Source organism: Coregonus clupeaformis, chromosome 13 (assembly GCF_020615455.1).
Source record: "Coregonus clupeaformis isolate EN_2021a chromosome 13, ASM2061545v1, whole genome shotgun sequence".
In the NCBI taxonomy this organism is placed as follows: domain Eukaryota; kingdom Metazoa; phylum Chordata; class Actinopteri; order Salmoniformes; family Salmonidae; genus Coregonus; species Coregonus clupeaformis.
In genome coordinates, this window is record NC_059204.1 from 42,398,443 (window position 1) to 42,419,926 (window position 21,484).

At 44.3% G+C, this 21,484-nt stretch overlaps 2 protein-coding genes across 4 annotated transcripts; both read right to left on the reverse strand.

The window, feature by feature from the left end:
- Nucleotides 1-294: 294 nt before the first annotated feature.
- On the reverse strand, nucleotides 295-11,171 carry LOC121579511 (zinc finger protein ubi-d4). Of its 3 annotated transcripts, none has more exons than XM_041894138.1 (12): nucleotides 11,117-11,171; nucleotides 9,285-9,445; nucleotides 5,243-5,350; nucleotides 4,923-5,104; nucleotides 4,721-4,813; nucleotides 4,495-4,579; nucleotides 4,188-4,229; nucleotides 2,459-2,593; nucleotides 1,741-1,872; nucleotides 1,416-1,528; nucleotides 1,213-1,294; nucleotides 295-787 (listed from the first exon to the last, which is right to left on the reverse strand). In XM_041894138.1, the coding sequence occupies exons 1-12, from the start codon at nucleotides 11,146-11,148 to the stop codon at nucleotides 705-707; spliced, it is 1,248 nt and encodes a 415-aa protein (XP_041750072.1). In that variant the 5' UTR covers nucleotides 11,149-11,171; the 3' UTR covers nucleotides 295-704. The 3 variants fall into 3 exon arrangements, with proteins under 3 accessions (XP_041750072.1, XP_041750074.1, XP_041750073.1); XM_041894140.2 differs by lacking the exon at nucleotides 11,117-11,171 and adding an exon at nucleotides 9,913-10,713; XM_041894139.1 differs by lacking the exon at nucleotides 4,188-4,229.
- A 1,280-nt stretch (nucleotides 11,172-12,451) lies between these two features.
- Nucleotides 12,452-21,121, reverse strand: LOC121579512 (cdc42 effector protein 2-like). Its single transcript, XM_041894141.2, has 2 exons — nucleotides 20,800-21,121; nucleotides 12,452-16,269 (listed from the first exon to the last, which is right to left on the reverse strand). Exon 2 carries the CDS (start codon nucleotides 15,924-15,926, stop codon nucleotides 15,156-15,158), a length of 771 nt encoding a protein of 256 aa, XP_041750075.2. The 5' UTR covers nucleotides 15,927-16,269; nucleotides 20,800-21,121; the 3' UTR covers nucleotides 12,452-15,155.
- Nucleotides 21,122-21,484: the final 363 nt, after the last annotated feature.

Genomic DNA, 21,484 nt, shown 5'->3' on the forward strand with positions numbered 1-21,484 from the left:
GGCTTGGTTTGTGCTCTGACATGCACTGTCAACTGTGGGACCTTATATAGACAGGTGTGTGCCTTTCATAATCATGTCCAATCAATTGAATTTACCACAGGTGGATTTCAATCAAGTTGAGGAACATCTCAAGCATGATCAATGGAAACAGGATGCACCTGAGCTCAATTTCGAGTCTCATAGCAAAGGGTCTGAATAAGGTATTTCAGTTCTTTATTTTTAATAAACTTGCAAAAATGTAGATTGATGAGGACGATTTATTTTTAATCAATTTTAGAATAAGGCTGTAACGTACCAAAATGTGGAAAGATTGAAGGGGTCTGAATACTTTCCGAATGCACTGTATGTGTGTCTGTATGTGAGATTGTGTGTACTTTGTGTTCAGGTATTTTGGCTGGTAAAAGCTGCGTTTGTGGTTTAAGCCACTTTTAAGGAAACATACTTGATGTATTGTCAAGTTCAGGGTATTGACACATTGAGTTTGATATATTGACAAATAGTTGAAAACAAAAGCCTATGGGTTACTTGAGCTTGGAACTGTGTAACAGTCATATAACAACCAAACCTAGGCGTGTTTCAGCAGGGGGCTGGTAAGGTACACTTCCCTTTTCACAGGTCATCTGTCCCACCCCATCCTCTCTGCTGACCACTGAGAGAGAACCTCACTGTGGATGGAGGGTTGTGTGTGTGAGGATGGGGGTCCATCACGACGGAGGGGCATTACGGGTCTGGTATATGGACGCCTTGTCTTTCAATAGGTCCAGACACAGATGGCAGCTCCAGCTCCCTGTTAGAGGACACAAGGAAACAGAGTGGTGAATGACTCACATACTTTTAGTCCAATAAATATGCTCTTTCTTCCATGGGGTCTAAAGGTAGAGGCTATTTTGTGCTCTAATACTTTGCACTGAATAAGCATTTCAAATGCTAGCAAAGTGCTGAAAGAGGTGATTCATCAGTAAAACACCTGGCCATGCTATCGTTGTCTGGCTACGCTGCCTGAGAGCTCTACTTGGACACTGCTCTGCCAAATGTACTGAGATAAATCTGTCTCCCTACGGAGAGAAAACCACAACACTCGTTACCAAAATGTCAAGAGCTGTTGACTCAAACCTCCCTTATTAGACAGGCAAATTGGGCAGTGGCTGTGAAAAAGCACATTTCAGCCAACATCATGGAACAGACACATCCACATGCACATCCTGCTCTTACCTTCTGGAGGTTCAGTCATAGGGGGGCTGAGACAGTACATGTGATAGCCTCTATCACAGTCATCACAGAACAGAAGCTGGTCCTGGACAAAAGACAACAGGCTCATTATACAATGCAGTTTTCAGTGTACCACCTTATTTCAAACATACAGTACACTTAATTTATCCCACAGTAATAAGTATGAAGCCTGCAGGTGAACTCACGTCATTCTCTGAGGTGCCACATATGTTGCAGCACTTGCACTCGATGCACTGCCAGCGGTAGGTCTTCACTGCAGCCATCATCACGGGGGTGAACTGCAGGCAGGATGGGTGGCCTGGGTTGGACACAGAGAGTGGGTCTCACAGGACAAACCCTGTCTGCCACTGTCATTACTACTGGTCTTTGGAACTATGCCATCATGCGTCTGAACACACTCAATACGGATCCTAAAGTAAAGTCTACCACTCACACACGCTCATACAAATCGGCTCAAATGCCGAGGTTAGCCCCGTCTCTCAGGGTAAAGGCCAGGGGTGGAGTGGTTACCTGAACGTCCACAGTCTGAGCAGGACTGCAGCTCCTCTGACTGGCCCGTCTTCTGGTTGAGGGCCGAGTCTCCCAGGCAGAAGTCACAGTAGTTATTGGGTATCGCCAAACCATCTGGACCTTTCTTGGGTGCTGTGAGGGAGAGACACAGAATAAAACATTGTATAAGCATGCATTCAAAGGTTATTGATTAACAAGGGTCCGGAATCGCACAAGGATCCAGTGTCATTGGCCGTGTCAAAATACCTAAGTAGCAGGCATTTTAGGTATGCGAAAATAGGACGTTTTATAGTATGTGGAATTTTGAAAATCGAGTATGCTTTAAATGCCAGGATGTCATTTATACTCATTTCGGCTTTTCATCTAGTAAAATTCGCTGCACACTTTTGAGAAAGAGAATATTCTTTCCATACTTGCGTGTGTTTGACAACAGCTGATAATGAGATAAGGGGACGCAATGTACCCAAATGAACGAATGGCGGGAATCAACACAATTGCGTATTAGAAGACGCATTCTCAGGATGGGAAAGCCTAGTATGTTGATATTGGTTGCTTACTGCATTATTTTTTACTAAACAGTATGTTCTAAATAGTATGTAGTACGATAAATACACAGTATGTATTTTTAGTAAGTAGTAGGCAAGACAGCCATCGACTTACTACGGCTAACCAATGACCTATAAATGACCTCACTGGTCACCAATGACTGGTCACTTACTCTTTGGCTCCTCAGGCTGGGGAGTGGGGGTGTGGACCTCAGGCTCCTCCTTGTCCTCTCCCTCCTCCTCAGCCAGGTGGGAGTGGGTGTAGTGGTAACTCAAGCCCGGACGGTTCTTGTAACGCTTCCCACAGACTGCCAGAGAAACCCCCAAACACAACACGTGTGAAAACAAAACATACGTAAACAATTAAGTAGCCTTCATACGAGGTCAGAGTACATTGTTTCCTAAATCGCTCGGATCTGACCTTGCCGTGACATTTACTGATGCTGAAAATCATATTCATGCACTCCTGTCCTCTGCAATGGCCTGCTGTTTGGTCCATCCTCCCACTTAGTCAACCAGTTTCAGCACGTCCACAACACTGCTGTCCACCTCTACCCTCTTAACCCCATCCTTCAGTCTGCACTGGCTCATCTTGGAAGAGTGATGAGAGCATATTTAGTTTCCAGACTTTTCAATTTGCACTCAATAGCTGGAGGCGATAGACCATCTGTGGCCCTGAATGACAATTGTGCAATTCAAGTTCAACTGGAGCAGAGAAGGCTAGATCTGTTTCTTGGAAGGAATCTTTTCAGCAGACAAAACCCTACATTTTAGCTTGATGGAGTCTGTTTTAATAAATGGACCAAACAGCTTAGATTAGTACTAATAACTTTAATAAAGATGACCTCCTGTGCCAGACTAGAACTATGGTGCTTTGGGAATGGTATGGGGAGTCTAGACTAGCCTAATACCCAGGGTTATAAATAGATGGATTTGTGGTGGGATTGTCAGAGTCATGGAAACAAAGATGTCAGTGTTTTACCCAAGCCTCAGGGCCTGTGTGAGGTCTAGCATAAGATGGACCAGCAGACCAAACACTTCCTCCCTACCTCTCTCCCACACTCTCTTAATCCCTCCACCCATGCAATCACCCTCTCACATTTCTACAGCTGATACCTAGAGGTGCAAGATTACTGACTAGGTCAGCTCCCAGCCCCAGCTCCCTGCCCCTTTCGCAGCCCAGACTGCCACAAAGGCCATGGTGCAGAACCCAGGTTAGTATTCTTCTGGATGGACAAGGCTCTCAACAACATTCCTCCCCCCCACAGGCATTGCATAGGCAGTCTCACACCAAGATCCACACAGCCCCAAGCTGGTGGTTCAAAACAAAAGCAGAGGCACTATTTTACTCTAAAGAAACAGGTGAGGAGGACGAGACAGGACAGGATGCAGATGAGATAAGAAAAAGTAATGGAGCTAAGAAATGCAAATGAGACATACTAAATTAAGAGACAAGACACAAAGCCCGATTATGACCAACATATCGCCAACAGTTCATTGGCTGTAGTGTATGTAATAGTAAGTGTGCAATACAGAGCCAAGATATTCCTGAAGACAAACTACTGTTGAGTAGCCGAAATGTCATTTAGGATCAAATAATACAAATTGACACTGCTACTTAAACTGTGAGGTGGAAATTAAGCACAGAGAATGCATCTCTACACTACACATTCACAATCCACCCTATCAAGTTAACTTTGACTTCAAGTCAATTGAATTTTACCTTGAAAATGAGAGCCATTCAGTGGATGAGGGGGAGGCAGCAACATTTAGCCTAGTCTATGGGTTCTACTAACCTCAAAGTGTTCTACATTTTAGCCAACACACACACAGAGAGAGAAACAAACAGGCAGTAAGCAGACTGGACTGGAGGCAGAGGAAACAGGAATGACAGAAATGTACCTCGTCCAGAAGGTTTTGAAATATGCTTTTGTTTCAAAGTGTCTGAAAGAGAGAAAAGGGAGAGAGAGCATAGACTGAAAGACTCAGAGAAGTACGCTCACAGACTGACAGAGAATCAAAAAGGCATCAACAATGCACCCGAGTGTCTGAGTTTCAGCTGCAAGAGATGACAATTTCAGGAGCTAAAAACAACAGACTTCCCAGCAAGAGAGCTCCTAGGGAGTAGAGAGAGTAGCCCCCCCTGCAAAGCCCATCTGTACTCCCACTTTTCCCCTCCCAGGCTCTGCTGCACCCCCCTGGGACTCACTGTCACAGGAATAGGGCTTGTCCTTGTCATCCAGCGCAGCCGCCGCAGCATCCAGCTTCTTCTTGGCACTGCTCACTCCACGACCCTGTGGACAAACACGCCATCATAATACATCATCCTCATCCCTAATATCATAGGTACAGTCATGTTGCCGCATTGGACACCATTTCAGATGACATGCCCTTAACATTACTAACAATTATTTGTTTAGAATAGCTTCTCTCACCTTTCCCTTTCCTTTGCCTCTTCTTTTCGGGGTGTCCTCCTCATAGTCCTCATCTTCCAAGTCATCCAGGAAGTCATCTGGCTCCAGGACTCTCTGTATAGACAGAAGAATGCATGTAACTGCAGTAGCTAATGTCATTGGAGGACTAATAAACAAGCTAGGTATCACACACGGTCCCTCCAACCACAGAAGGCTATGGTACCTTTCTGACACGTGCTGCAGGGGTGACTGCCCCTTCAGTGTAGTCTGCCAGACTGGACTCATCCTCAGGCCCTCGGAGCTCCGGAGGACCCCGCTTGTCCAGGGGTTCTCCCTTCAGAAGGGCCTCCAGACTGCTGCCATCAGATGATGACAGGGAATCCTTCTTCAACCCCAGGTCCAGCTCTACAGACAGGGAGAACCACAAACAACCTTTACAAATGAGTAAAGAACAAACAGAAAAATTGTGCAGAGGGGCACACAAACATGTCAACACAGCTTTAGTATTATTAAGATGAGCAGTATCCCATGATAAGGACGTACCTGACTTCAGAGGAGGGAAGACGAGCCGGGGATCTTCTGGGGGGTGGGCTCGTCGTTTCTTCCTCCACCTGCGGGATGGGTAGGTGTACAACTGTCCTGGGGCCACGCCTGAGAGAGGACAGATCGGGTGCTCACTAACATACAACTAAGACCCAACAGTGACAGTACGTACATATCCAAACCAGAAGCCATGGATTACAGGAAACATCCGCACTGAGCTAAAGGCTAGAGCTGCAGCTTTCAAGGAGCGGGTCACTAATCCGGACGCTTATAAGAAATCCCGCTACACCCTCCGACAAAACATCAAACAGGCAAAACGTCAATATAGGACTAAGATCAAATCCTACTACACCGGCTCTGACGCTCGTTGGATATGGCAGAGCTTGCAAACTATCACGGATTACAAAGGGAAACCCAGCCGAGAGCTGCCCAGTGACGCGAGCCTACCAGACGAGCTAAATGCCTTCTATGCTTGCTCCGAGTCAAGCAACACTGAACCGTGGGTGAGAGCACCAGCTGTTCCCGACGACTGTATGATCACACTCTCCGTAGCCGATGTGAGTAAGACCTTTAAACAGGTTAACATTCACAAGGCCAGGCGGATTACCAGGACGTGTACTCAGAGCATGCGCTGACCAGCTGGCAAGTATCTTCACTGACATTTTCAACCTCTCCCTGACCCAGTTTGTAATACCTACATGTTTCAAGCAGACCACCATAGTCCCTGTGCCTAAGAACGCCAAGGTAATCTTTCTAAATGACTACCGCCCCGTAACACTGACATCTGTAGCAATGAAATTATTTGAAAGGCTGGTCATGGCTCACATCTACACCATAATCCCAGAAATCCTGGACCCACTACAATACGCATACTGCACAAACAGATCCACAGATGACGCAATCTCTATTGCACTCCACACTGCCCTTTCCCACCTGGACAAAAGGAACACCTACGTGAGAATGCTGTTCATAGACTACCGCTCCACGTTCAACACCATAGTGCCCTCCAAGCTCATCACTAAGCTAAGGTCCCTGGGCTGAACACCTCCCTCTGCAACTGGATCCTGGACTTCCTGATGGGCCGCCCCCAGGTGGTAAGGGTAGGCAACAACACATATGCCATGCTGACCCTCAACACGGGGGCCCCTCAAGGGTGTGTGCTCCTGAGTGGCGCAGTGGTCTAAGGCACTGCATCGCAGTGCTAACTGTGTCACTAGAGATCCTGGTTCGAATCCAGGCTCTGTCGCAGCCGGCCGCGACCGGGAGACTCATGGGCGGCGCACAATTGGCCCAGCGTCGTCCAGGGTAGGGGAGGGAATGGCCGGCAGGGATGTTGATAGAGCATGGTGTTTGCAACGCCAGGGTTGTGGGTTCGATTCCCATGGGGGGCCAGTATAAAAAAAAAAAAATGTATTCACTAACTGTAAGTCGCTCTGGATAAGAGCGTCTGCTAAATGACTAAAATGTAAATGTAAAATGCTTACTCCCCTCCTGTACTCCCTGTTCACCCACGACTCCCTACACCATTATCAAGTTTGTGGTGGTCCTGATCACCAACGACGATGAGACAGCCTATAGTGAGGACATCAGAAACCTTGCAGTGTGGTGCCAGGACAACAACCTATCCCTCAATGTGGGCAAGACAAAGGCGCTTATCGTGGGCTACAGGAAACGGAGGGCCGAACAAGCCCCCATTCACATCAACAGGGCTGTAGTGAAGCGGGTCGAGAGCTTCAAGTTCCTCTGTGTCCTATCATGGTTCAAACACACCAACATAGTCATGAAGAGGGCATGACAATGCCTCTTCACCCTCAGAAGGCTGAAAAGATTTGGCAAGGGCCCTCAGATCCTCAAAAAGAACCACTGAGAGCATCTTGACTGGCTGCATCACCGCGTGGTATGGCAACTGCTCGGCATCCGACCGCAAGGCACTACAGAGGGTAGTGCATACGGCCTAGTACATCACTGGGGCCAAGCTTCCTGCCATCCAGGACCTCTATACCAGGCGGTGTCAGAGGAAGGTCCTAAAAATTGTCAAAGACACCAGCCACCCAAGTCATAGACTGTTCTTTCTGCTACCGCAATGCAGGCATTACCGGAGCCCTAATTCTGGGACCAAAAGGATCCTGAACAGCTTCTACCCACAAGCTATAAGACTGCTTAATAGTTAAAGCTGCAATATGTAACTTTTTGGGCGACCAGACCAAATTCACATAGAAATGTGTGTTATAGATCTGTCATTCTCATTGAAAGCAAGTCTAAGACGCAGTAGATCTGTTCTATGTGCGCTATTACTATGCTTCCTGTTATTAAGTTTCATTTTTGCATCTTTTACTTTCGGTTTTGTACAGCAGCTTCAAACAGCTGAAAATACAATATTTTTAGTTATGGAAAATATATTTCACAGCGATTTAGATGGTACAATGATTCTCTACACTATACTTGCTTGTTTGGTCACATAAACTGAAATTATTAGAATTGTAGCAACCAGGATTTGGCGGAGCGATTTCTGCAAGAGCATTTTTAACCAAATAGCTACCCGGACTATCTGCATTGACCCTTTTTGCACTAACTCTTTTTGACTCTATGCACACACACTGGAGTCCACCCACACACTCACACATACAGCGCATTCGGAAAGTATTCAGACCCCTTGACTTTTTCCAAATTGTTACATTACAGCCTTATTCTAAAATGGATTAAATAATTTTTTCCCCTCATCAATCGACACACAATACCCCATAATGACAAAGTGAAAAAAGTTTTTTAGAAATGTTTGCAAATGTATTAAAAATAAAACAATGAAATACCTTATTTACATAAGTATTCAGAACCTTTGCTATGAGATTCGAAATTGAGCTCAGGTGCATCCTGTTTCCATTGATCATCCTTGAGATGTTTCTACAACTTGATTGGAGTCCACCTGTGGTAAATTCAATTGATTGGACATGATTTGGAAAGGCACACACGTGTCTAAATAAGGTCAAACAGTTGACAATGCATGTCAGAGCAAAAACCAAGCCATGAGGTCGAAGGAATTGTCCGTAGAGCTCCGAGACAGGATTGTGTCGAGGCACAGATCTGGGGAAGGGTACCAAAACATGTCTGTAGCATAGAAGGTCAAAAGAACATAGTGGACTCAATCATTCTTAAATGGAAGAAGTTTGGAACTACCAAGACTCTTCCTAGAGCTGGCCGCCCGGCCAAGCTGAGTAATCGGGGGAGAAGGGCCTTGGTCAGGGACGTGACCAAGAACCCGATGGTCAATGACAGAGCTCCCGAGTTCCACTGTGGAGATGGGAGAACCTTCCAGAAGGACAACCATCTCTGCAGCACTCCAACAATCAGGCCTTTATGGTAGAGTGGCCAGACAGAAGCCACAGAAGGACTCTCAGACCATGAAAAACAAGACTCTCTGGTCTGATTAAACCAAGATTGAACTCTTTGGCCTGAATGCCAAGCGTCACGTCTGGAGGAAACCTGGCACCATCCCTACGGTGAAGCATGGTGGTGGCAGCATCATGCTGTGGGGATGTTTTTCAGCGGCAGGGACTGGGAGACTAGTCAGGATCGAGGGAAAGATGAACGGAGCAAAGTACAGAGAGATCCTTGATGAAAACCTGCTCCTGAGCTCTATTTTTTCTCTATACTTTTTAAAAATTGTATACTGCATTGTTGGGAAGGGCTCGTAAGTAAGCATTTCACTGTTAGTCTATAGCTGTTGTTTACGAAGCATGTGACAATTAAAATTTGATTTGAAGTGCACTTATAACTAAATACGTTCTAGACTTTAATGTGGACCTATCAAAAGGCATTAACTGTCACTTTACATCTAAAATACTTTGTTTAATGTTTCAGCTTACATAGGTGAACCGAAGTTCTCCTGAGGGCTTGAACTACAGGGCTCTCTTTTGTTCTCATCTCCAGAACATGAGAAGGTGATGAATGACACAGCCTACTACTCGAAGCTGTGAACTCAGTAGTTCTGAAAGCAAAATCATATGTGACTTCAGTTTGTGTGTATGTGTACTGTATCTCTAACCTGGTCCCCTGTGTCTCTTCTCCATCCAAATGTAACAGTTGCTCTGCGCCACTCCAGTCTGAGAGTCCAGGAAGGGCATTCGAACACTCCTCTCGGCACATAGCCGGGCGTTGTAGTTATGGCATTGCTCCATGGCATCTCTGTAGTACTGCTCTCCCAGCCTGCACCCACACACAGAGAGGAGCAGCCAGGGACAAGTTAGCACTAGGAAACAGACTGCCTGTGTATACTGTGATAAGAATGATACATTCATACATTAGTTCAACAACTGACAGTACCTGGTGTGTATCTCTACCATAGGGGGTAGGTGTGGTATGTGGTCCTACCATCTATTTAAGCCAAATCATGCTGTCTGAATTCTAGGCTACCTCTCTACTATGCTGTAAAAGAGGCTTAAAATAATTCACTTCAAAGCCTTTATCACAGCCTCAGCTAAAAACCTTTTTGTCACTTTTATCCTGGCACCTCGGTGCAGTAGGCAAGCAAACTATGTAATTGTGTCCCTGGACTGTGTCAGCATGTGCTCTTTTGTTGGCTTGGCAACAGTGGTCTGCCTGGTATGGAGCACAGACTCTGCTGGTTCAGATTTTCAACACGAATCATGAGTGAAACCCGTTTTTTTACTTACCTAAATGCTCTGTGGAGTGTCCTGAAAGCTTCGTAGTACTATCATCTTAAATCTATTTTAGGCAAAGTGATACAAAGGCTTCAGGAAAAGATGCCTAATAACTGTTCTCGTGTTAGAAACTACATTTGTTCCATGATAATTTTTTGAAATTGGTAGAATTTTGTCTTGAAGAAAACCACATCTAATTAATATTACCGAACTCCTTCGGCAAAAGTTATTTTTAACACTGCCCCAAGGACATTACCTTTATAGTGACTAATGCATTGTGGTGACACATGGATTTCCTGTTGGAAAGCTCAACAAAACATGCATTCCACATAAAAGCATGCCAGGAACACATCTGCAGACGGTGTCAGCAGATAAATTCAGAACGCTGATTGTACAACAAGACCTGGACTAATTTCTAACTAGTAGGCCTAACGTTACATTCTAAAACAACAACAGCCTTTGTGCACTCCAACTAAGTAGCTAAACGTAACAACCAAGTTGCCAACTGGATATCCGCAAATCCCTATCCGCGTAATCCGACTAATTCCAAGGGGAGTTTGAAAACACATCCACGGTAAGAGTAAACTGGGATAGTGACACGCTAGCTATCTAGTTTACAATCATTTGGCTAGTTAGGTAGCAACATTAGCTAGCTACCACAATGACAGCAGTTCTTCATGTACATTTGTTAACTTGTGCCCGACGTTTGATTATATAATGGTGAGATTTGGTTCCTTTCAATGTGTTCATTAACAATTTAGTTTAAAAAAAAACTGTTGACATAGCTAATTGATGAGTGTTGACACACTGACTGACACAGCTTGCTAGCTAGCTGGGGTTTATTCATTACGGATAACGTTTACCATTTAAGAACCAAACGAGAGCAAATGAAACGGGGGAGGGACCTACCTGAATTTGTCCAATATAAACTCTCGTTTGCGTTTTCCGTTTGGAGTAAACGGTTACTGTTGCAACAGAGAAAACGTTTCGCAAGAGAATCGGCGTAATGATTACACTCCAGGCTAGCCATTTCCTACAGTCAGCAAAGCTCAACTACTCAGTTTGATAACTGAGTTACTCGGTTCCTTTACAGAACATCTTCGGCAATTTACCATAACATTTAAATGTACATGTTTGTGTTATCACCGACCTTTATTATATTTAAACGTAAAACACATCCGCGTACTTTAACTAGGTGGAAAATAACAGTACTTACAGTTTCACAACATTTTCAACAACAGCCGCCATCTTGGTTTGCTTTGCCGTGGATAGTTTGCACCTGCGCAAGAGCGGGGGGTGGTAGTACAAAAGCCAGCTATGTGTTTTAGGCGCTATACAAATTCAGGCAACATGATTAAATCATGTCTTCATTACTTCCTTGGAAAATATATTATATGAGAATGTAATTGAGACTTTAGTGTTGCTATTATAACTGATTAATGTTCTACTTCTAGTGATATACAATAATGTCCAGCAGATGGAGATGTAACCAAGTGGAAGGAAGGGATCATTCTGGGCATGGATTTCAGGTAGCTCTTCTGACATGTAAACTGTCAAACTCACTGAATGCTACCCACTTTCAGCCCTGTCAGTGCCACCATATTGCAACTTTCAGGTTAAAACCTTTCCCTTACTCATGACAACCTCATCCCGCTATACCACCCCAGTGGAGGTCCAAACTCAGGCCTGGGCAGGCCTTTCCATCCTCCCTATCCCCTCAATACATCTCTGTATACCATGCTTCTAGACCTAGACAGACAGCTGGTGTTCCCAGCCAATGAGGGAGACGGTGAAAAACAACACACTTGTTTGATTGTGAAACTTACCAGGGGTCTCCTTTGAATGTCACTGGTGTTTTTGTTTAGCAGTTACATAATTTACCCAGGCCAGTGAGGTGTTGAGTATGAATAATTTAGAGAGGAATAGATTCTTGAACCGCACAATCAACACAAGTACATTCTGGAGGTCACCTTGGAAATCTCCTGGCATGTCTTTGCTGGTGCACCAAGCGCTGTTTTTCGATTTATCTCTAGAGAAACAGAAGAGCTTGTGTAGAAGATCTGGATTGGTGCATATAGGGATATCCAGGCATTCCCAGAATGGCACTAAAGTGGCCTGTTTGCTCCACTCCATCAAACCCAACTCCTCTCAGGGTTTTTTTTTTTTTTTTTTACGATTACAGTATAACGAAGGTCAAATAACATGTGACCATGTGATCCCTGCACTAGCCTATCTTTCCATCTCTGAAGTTCCTTGATGACCAGCTCAAAGGGGCAGAAAAGACATCTCAAGATGAAAACACACTTGAAACAGTGTTGTTTTTAACTTGTCTGCTTAACTATTTGCTCTGATCAGAAATATACCACTTGAGAGAAAAGGTTACAAATAAATATCTTTGGTCTCTCCCTCTCCTCACCTTCCCCAGCTGTTTCAACCCCCCCCCCGTCTCCCTTCCCTCGGAGAGCCTCCCCCTTCAGAGCCCGTCTCAGTGGTGTTCCCAGGGCTATTAAAAAAACTGGATGGGCCATGGCAAAAAAACAACAACAGAAAAGACAAAACAAGGAATTCAATTTTATTCTAACCATAACATTGCATTTATTCCTTTACAGCTTGTAATCATTTTTGTGATGCCAGTAAATAATTTGTCCCAGCACGTAAAATACGCCAATTCGTAGCAGCACGATAAGTCATCATCAAACACATAAATATTGTGCAAAAATTGAAGATTAGCAAAGGTTATGATGTAATAGACGTCTACAAAACTTGGATAAGTTTGATGCCTATAGTTCCCTGCGTGTAGCCTCATATCTGGTGATTCCGATATTAGCAAAGCCAGTGCCATAACAACTATGATAAACGTAATGAAGAAGACAAATTCAGGAGTGTGTTTGGTTCTGTATGCTGCAACCCCTTTCTAAAACAACCAACAGCTACTTGGAGGTCAGGACAAGTAGATAGATACAATGTGAAACATGCCAAAATAACTTGAGTTCAATTACCGTAGGAGGCATACCATATATCACAGCTTAAAAAAGGAAGACCAAAGTATGTTCACATAAAGTCATTATGTACAGTATACGACTAACTAGATTGTAAAAATCATGATTAATAGCAGTTGGAGGAGCCAGGGAAGGTTATTAGTGTCAACATCAGTCCGTCAACAGTCCTCCACGATGCAGGAGAGGCTGGTGTACTGTACTGAGGGGCTGGCTGCATGTCTGTCAGCAGAGCTCCAGAGTAAACAGACACAGCCTTACGTAACACCATCCTGGCCTGGCCACGGTCAGCAGGACAGCTCCAGTGTCTGGACCAGGCTCGGGCTCAGGACAGACTCCGCTGCAGTAGATCCTCTCTCTCTGAGTTGAAGCATATGTCTATTAATACAGTCCTCTTCCCAACATGTCAGCTATGGAGTCCAAGTGCTTTTCCAGCTGATTTAGAAATCACATAAACCATGCACAGGGTGGATTTTATGGAGTAATAACATTATATGTTGATAGATATGTCCTGATGAGTTGATATCCAAAAGTAAACATATAAATGATAGAGCAGTTTAAAAGGTGTAATTCATGGAACTATGCTGTTACAATGCTTGCCAACAGATTTATTGTAAATGTTAACATTTTATTGTGCAGGAATGGGTTTATAGTGCTTTAGTGAGTTTGTCAATGTAAAGTATCAAGAAATGTAATCTAATATGAGACTATAATTATATTGTTAAGCTTTATGCATAAATGTAGTCTGTTTTCCTACAATATGGTATCTCTGCTTGGTATAATGTCTTAACGGGGAATCCAACGTTTTGTGCCATTGGTCCATCCTCAAGGTAAACCTGACCATCATTGGTCCACCGTTATCAAAGAACCAATGTATGTTCTAAATTATATTATCTATTGTTTCACATCCAAAATATTTTCTACAATGTTAAAGTGAATCCATGCACCTCTGGGTGCAAATAATCATGCATTTATTATTGGGTTTATGAAGAATCATAACCCATTATTATCCAGTTGATTGCTACATTCTAATTAATATAATATTGAAATTACAAAAATTGAAGCACATGGTGATCTGGCAACTCTACCTTGTATTGTATTAGTTTGTAATTTCCACTTAGAAATTTCAGACTTGAAAAATGTATCAACCCCTACAAGAATGTCCATGAATTATGATCCACATAATAATTCACATTTCCTGTTGCAGCAAATTGGCTCAAATTAAAATCCTATATCTGTATCTTTTAACAAGAATTCCAAATAACATTGGTAAAAGTCTGATTCTGAACTTCTCTGTGTTGTTACAGAGATAGTTTGAGCAACACAAGGAAACTTGGAGGGCTACAGCGGTGAGATAATCTCCTTATGAGCGGTCTCAGGTTGAGAATGAAAACGTAACACTACTCCAAACGTGTCCAACATCTCAATTACCAGAGCATGAAGGCCAGTAAAAGCAGCTCTCTGAGATCTGCTTGAAAGTCAACAGATATGGAACTGAACTCTCCAACACTCATTGTCTCTCCTGATACAAAGTTACAGCTTTCACATTCTTGCATTAAAAATAACAAAAGCTGGAAAATGAGACAGCTGACTCAGGGAGGTGACCTCCTCTACCACTCTGGCTCTTTGTCCTTGAAGATATGACACCCTCACTGTTGTATAGTTCATCTTTCCATAAATGTGTCTTTGATCATATGTCCCCAACCAAACCAAGTAGGGACTGAATAGAATGTCAGTTCCAGAATAGCTTTGTAAGCTGGATAAATCTGTGTGACACAGACACCAAACTGTGATCTCAGGAGCACGGACAGTAGTCTACAGCTCAGGTGCAGTAAAAAAAAAAGATCAAACAGCAACCTTCAGGTTTTACAATACCATATCACTCCCACTGAGAAATATGATCCCAGTCAGATACATGCTGACCTCAGTTCCTGTCCAGCAGTATATTCTTTCACCAGTTTCTTCATTTCCTCTTTGGAGGAAGGGTAGAGGAGATTTAACAGTGTCAGCTTTTGGCTCATGTCATGTCACTTAATTTCTTACTTACTATATTAAGTAATTCACATGGAAAAGTGTAGAAAGATATTCAATATCAATTAAACAGCAACTGAAGTTAAGTTCCAGAAAAAAGCACTTCATATGAGCGTACTACTGTACAAACCCAGCCTTGTAATCCAGCAAGGCTTGGTTGAGGTCAGAACCTCCTCTTATACACTAAGAAGGTCAGTAAAGGGACAGAGGGCCGAGGGCTTCCCATGGTCAGGTGTAGAGCTCCTGCCTCGCGCCCTGCAGACAGGTTCCGTTGAAGCCACTGAGGCGCTGGCTGTCCATAATCTGCAGCACGTCGTCCAGGATGGAGGGGCCCAGGTCCAGGTGTAGGGAGAGCAGGGAGCCTGCGTGGGACAGGTAGGGGCGCTCCTGGCCCCCATCATCCAGATAGGGGTCCTGGATACACACATCCTCGTCTGATGACAACCTGGGGGAGGGCGGGCAGAACTGGGACGTCCTGCTGGGAGACTGTGCCGAGGGAGAAGAGGAGTCCAGGCCTGGGTGATGGGACATCAGGATCTTGTCATCCAGGTGCAGTCGGGGAGGTTTGGGTGGAGGGGGCGCGTTCTGAGGCGGATGGGGGCGGGCGGAAGAGGGTGCAAAGGTGACTGGTAGGGTGATGGCCTGCACTCCTTCGATGACTGGCAGAGAGAGGGCGTTCTTCAGCAGGGGGGAGCTCTCTGAGGAGGCCGTGTATCCGCTGACGCTGGCAGTACGGCTGAACTGGAAGGGCTCTGCATACATGGAGGAGCGCTGGGACAGGCTGTGGCCCTGCTGCCCAGGGAGAAGGTGGAACTTCCCCTGCAGAAAGGACAGGTCCCCAAACAGGTCGTCCTCCCCCCCGCCGCTGCCGATGTGGATGGTGTGGCGGAAGTCCCCCAGCGGAGGACTGATCATGTCCGAGGAGAGGATGTCCCGCAGCTTCTCCTTCTTCCCCTTCCTGCTCCGCCTCTTCAGATAGATGGGCGCCTTGGTGGACATGTCGGGAGCCCTCCCTGGGCAGCAGAGACTCAGCTCCTGCAACAACGTGAGGGGAGGTGGTGGGGAGAAGAGGCTGGGCAGAGCTCCTCTCTGAATCAGACACAGGGAGAAGGAACCAGGCTGGCTGGCTGGGCTAAACTATTAATAGTCAAATCAGGTCTGGTGATCAGGGAGGACTGCTACTTCTACAGTCAGCTTTACTGATGAATAGTCCCAAACAAAGTCCACATCACTCTCTTGGAATAGCGCTTCAGTGAGCAGGATGTATGGTTGACACTTTGGCTGCTGAGGAGGTTTCTTAGTGAGGTCAAATGATTATGTCCACAGTGTTAATCACCTCCAACTGCAGAAAGAAGCAGAAGAAAGCCATTAGAATAGAAAACTATTACAAAACCTTTGTTATAAAAATGCATGCTGTATAAACATGGAGGAATAATCCTCTGCCATGATATAACATCACTTCTTATGTTCTGAAACATAATTTCTAGGGAAAATAAATACTCAAGCGTTGATACAGGAGGGGAAAACTCTAGCATAAAACAACTGATATGTAAAAACCCAGGGACCCCTTCGGTCTAATTTGATTAGCATCTCTGAAAAAGTTATTTACACTGACCAAACACATAGAGTTTAATAGGTTGAGATAAAATAAACCCATATTTCCATCGTATCATTTGAGGAAAGGACATAAAATAATTACTCAGTCTATTGTTGTTGGCAATGCAGCGTGGGAAAAACGCTTTTCTAGTTTTGATGAATCCCGGAATGAATTCATCCTGATCCACTGCTGAGGAGTGATAGAGAGATATGTGAGTGTGAGGGTATGAATAAGGGAGGACACTTTTAGTAGCATGCCTAGAGGATGAGAGAGAGAGTTAACCTGGTTTAAACCTATTTAGGGAGCTTTAGTGAGGCAGGTGTGTTTGTGTGTCAGGCTGGCAGACAGCAAGTCTGATAGAGGCAGATGAAAGTGCTGCTGCTCAGTGAGGGCCTTGGCCCTGAGGGCACAGGAGATAGACAGGGCTTGGCCAAGCAGAGCAGAGCAGGAGAACCTGGGTATGTATGAGAGAGAGGGCACGACTTTCATGCCGCTGACATGAACTAGCACCACTGCATGCACAGAAGGAGCCTGAGCATCAGTCACTCACAGAGGATTTACTTTAACATTTGCTGTCAGCTACTGTGCATAGATCACTCTACAACAAAAACAAAACAACGCCTCCCTTCTGCCAGTGTACGGAACACAATAACTGACCTCAACGTGCATACAAAGTAAACAATGGTAGAGTAATACTGAATTAAAGCCACAAAAGGAACCAGGGGGAACAATATAATGTCACATGATGTCAGGGTTGCAGAGCGAGAGGCGCTGGTCCAACCAACTTGATCGGGGCTCTACTGAGCATGAAAATAGTGCATTCTGGGTGGTGACAGATGCCTCTCACAATAGCGCAGACACACATTGTTAACTAACAGATAGAAAGAGAGAGAGAGGGAAAAAGAAAGGAGGGGAGAGGGAGAGAGAGAGAGAGAGGGTAGCAGTGCCAACTGAATCACTGGTCTGTGGAGATAATGACTGACATTGAGAAAGAGGGGGAGAGAGCACCGCCTCATCTATCTGCACTCTGCTTGGTTTGGCCATAGTGAGGGAGCCTCTCTCAGGGCTGCCATTGTGAACCCAGACTGTGTACGTGAATACTTTGCAACGGTCTAAAGCACACGGTCAATCTAGCTAATTCAAATTAGAAGGGTAAAAGAAGCATCTGGATGATTATATAATGTAATAATGTAGTAGGATACTATCTAATCACTGAAAAGGTTTGGACAAAATATTGTAATGAGATGGATACATTAGCCTGCCTGACTAATGAAATACCTTTGCCTCCATAAAATCAATTTGTCAGAGTTAACAGATCACCATTATCGCAGGTCAATAGTATTTAACCCTGGTAACAGCAGGTTATAATGACTTACACATACTGCGTTTAAACTTAATGTACATTTAACATGCTCAAACACACATTCGCTCTTTCCCTTTCATTTAGGCATATTCCCTCAAACACACGCGCACACATTCACAGAGAGAGAGCTCTTGTATATTGTAAGCAGTTTCCAAGGCCTGTCCTTCTCCAAACTGGAGTGTTAAGCACATTTTAATGAATGCTTTGCCTACATAACAAAGGGGCCAAGACCTTGGCAGACCCCTGGGTTTAAAGATACTGGTCACATGATATTAAATTAGGTTATTTTGTTCCGGTTCAGACAAAGTGAGACGACTGCTCAACTGCAACCGTCTAGAGGGCAGGCTGACCATTATAAACCCCAACTACAGATACAGCAACTGGCACAGCTAAGGTCTAAGCTAAGGGACAGCTTCCCTGAGCCGTTACTTCAGACACATTGGCCATCTGAGTTGTGTGGGACGCCACTTATCAAGTTGATAGGAGCCAAGGTTGTGGAGACAATCTTGTGATATGCCTTGGTTGTCTCTGAAAAACAGCCAGAATTTGAGCAACGAGGTGCCTCATGTCCAAATCATGGGCTGGGTCATTGTCAGAAGCTGGGTCATTGTACAACAGGGGTGTCAAACTTATTCCATGGAGGGCCTAGTGTCTCCTGGTTTTTCCTTTCAATTAAGACCTAGACAACCAGGTGAGGGTACCTTAATTCAATCAAGTACAAGAGAGGAGCAAAAACCCACAGACAGTTGGCGCACCGTGGAATGAGTTTGACAGGTGTTGTACAATATGTTGACATATGAATCTTTGTTTCCTGCCATTTTATCATGTATTGTATTTTCCAAGTTCAGTTCCAGTTGAGAAACGGAATAATCACGTTCACTTTCAAGCAGGTTCAAAAATACACAGGAAACATCAACATAGGAATCAGAAGGGTCTGTTTTGACATGCCCCTTTCATATTATCCAAAAATGTAGCTTCTTGAGTCTCAACTTGTTTCCTCAACACACAAGATGTGATCTTAATCCATTAAATGACCAGGCCTTATCAGACAGTTTTTAACTGCCGTAGCTGAGATAGCATAACACTTGGTGAAGCCCTTAAAGCTTGTTCATTTGTTAGATAATGCATGGAACATACTGTCACAACATTTTTGGCCCAGGCTGCCAATGAGAGCTCACACAAAGAGCACTGTCAGAGGTCTAAGGAGGACATTGTTCACCCAGCACATACTGTTGACCGCAACCAAGCACTTTTTGGAACAATGCTCAGTGTCACCATTCAAACTGTTCTGTCACAGGAGGCCAGTGAAAGACAACAGGCCTCAACGGCTGAAGGGATGATAACGTCATTCTGCGTTTGAAAGAATTTCACTGCCGCAGGGCTGGAGAATTGTGGTCTACTTGAAAGAAGTCAGGTGTTACATCTCGATCACACCGACAGCATCATTGCACAAAGTGGTATGCAGCATCATCTGGATGTGTGTGCAACAAAAGTTAAACATTCACCTTCTGCTACCATTTCTGTCAAACCGTCTACACATATAATTTGATGCAGACGTTCGATAAATCCAACGTATGCGCCACACAGAATGCACTGCAACTGCCTCTGCAACGCAGCGTCCCATTGGAAATGAATGTACTTCTGGTGTACTCAAACGCAACCACACTGCCGGTGTGATCGAGGCGTCAGATAAAACATCTCCTTTCATGAGACTCTCAAGGAAAGTGGAGCTGAAGGATTTTTGGATGGTATTTTAGATTCCTTTCTCATGATACAAACAGAACCCTGCCAAAAAGTATTTCAAAAATCCTCACCTATTATGGAGAAATGAGGGAATACTCCGCTAGGGCTGGACAGTAGTGTGAAAGTGTGAGGTTTGGTAAACAATATTGGAGCAGCAGAATTTGTATAAACATATACAACTAATTGATTTTGGAGGATTGTAGCACATTACCAAAAATCCACCTCTGTCCCAAGATCAGAGAGAGAAGAGAAAGGGAACAGGATCGAGATTCTCAATGTTTCATCCCCCAACACATTCATGACTTCCTATATTGTTAGAAATGTTCCCTAATCACACACTCCCAAACGGGATGACTAATAGGGCTAACTGAAAGGTGGAATCCTCATAATAAGATGAGTCCTCCCATTTGGTCAGATTAAACATTGTCAGTAAAACTGATAGGCCACTTAGTTGATGAGATATTGCCTGGAAACCCGACGTTAAATTGCATAGAAGTCTACATCGGGCAGAAATGTAAATGAGCGTTTGAATCCAGAAAGTTCCCTCTCATGACCTCTACAAGCCAGAGTGTTACATAAAATTATATTTTATGGTACTTTACCGGTTGTCAGTGCAGTTGGTCCTTTTGGCGGTAGGAATGTGAGACAATATATCCACAGGAAAGTATAATTACATACACTTTTAAAAGTGGTCTTAGTGCATTTAGAATTATATCACCTGAAGCAGAACCAAGTAAACATGTACACATGCATCTGCGCATGTATTTTTTATATTGTGCACTGTACTACCAGTGCTTTGAAAAGTTGATGTAGCCTAGTTATACTTTCCTGTGGATATATTGTCTCACATTCCTACCGCCAAATGGACAAACCGCATTGACAAAGGGTAAAGTACGTTGAAATATCATTTTATTCAACATTCTGACTTGTAGAGGTCGTGAGAGGAAACTTTCCTGATTCAAACGCTCATTTTTGCCCGACGTAGAATTCTATGCAATTCAACGTCTGGTTTCCAGGCAAGATGAGATAGACTGTCGAGCGACGGTTTTCCGCAGTACTCCTATTAACCTACTTCTAGGATACCTTAGGCTACATTTTATATAATAGGTGTATTATAGGCGCTGTGCGAAACATTCAAGAAGGTAGAATAGATCCAAAGACCCGCTTACCTCCCAGCTTCCCGATATCCGTTATGACAGCCCTGACTTTCACCAAAAATATCCCTCGTCATCTGCCCAGAGCAGGACTCGGTTATTCGAGGTTGCGTAAATAGCCTATTACCAGAAGTCCCAGTGCTTGGCGACGCGTAGGTGCCTGCATCACAAAACATAACCACTTCACTTGACAGCGTGTTCCATTGGCTGCTACTGCGACAATGTGCTGATATGGTAGAATCAGAGAGATACGCTACACCCCTTCTTGTTCTCGTTTTCTTACTTTGCTTTGAGTGCATTCAATTAGTCGTGAAGAGCTAGAAACTCCGGCACAAGATTTCGCGTATTACAATTTTGAGGGATAGCTAGCCCAAATGCCGGCAGATGGAGATATTGAGCTGGTATTGTTGGTTTTATCTTACCGTCCAAACACATTGTATACAGCAGGCAATACACTCCTAACCCCCGTGGACCGGTTCGTACTTAAAACATTCTCCATTCAGGCTGCAAGGCCTCGATTTCCTCCTTAACTAGATTTAATGGCGAGAAGGCAGAAAATAACTGTGAAATATGTGTACTTTCTTTATGAAACACAATTTTCCACCACCAGTAGTAGCTAATGCTACTTCCTGATGTTGTGCCCTGCATTAAACCAGGGGTAAACAAGATTGCTGCAACCTGATTAGCTGAAGGCCATACC

Excerpts from the sequence above, each read along its gene's own strand:
- LOC121579512 (XM_041894141.2), bottom strand. The coding sequence starts at position 15,926 with ATGTCCACCAAGGCGCCCATCTATCTGAAGAGGCGGAGCAGGAAGGGG.
- LOC121579511 (XM_041894138.1), bottom strand. The coding sequence starts at position 11,148 with ATGGCGGCTGTTGTTGAAAATGTTGTGAAACT. Across the intron at positions 5,105-5,242 it reads CTTCCCTCCTCTGAAGTCAG|AGCTGGACCTGGGGTTGAAG; the intron begins GTACGTCCTTAT and ends CCCTGTCTGTAG. Across the intron at positions 4,230-4,494 it reads CAAGCCCTATTCCTGTGACA|ACACTTTGAAACAAAAGCAT; the intron begins GTGAGTCCCAGG and ends TCTCTCTTTCAG.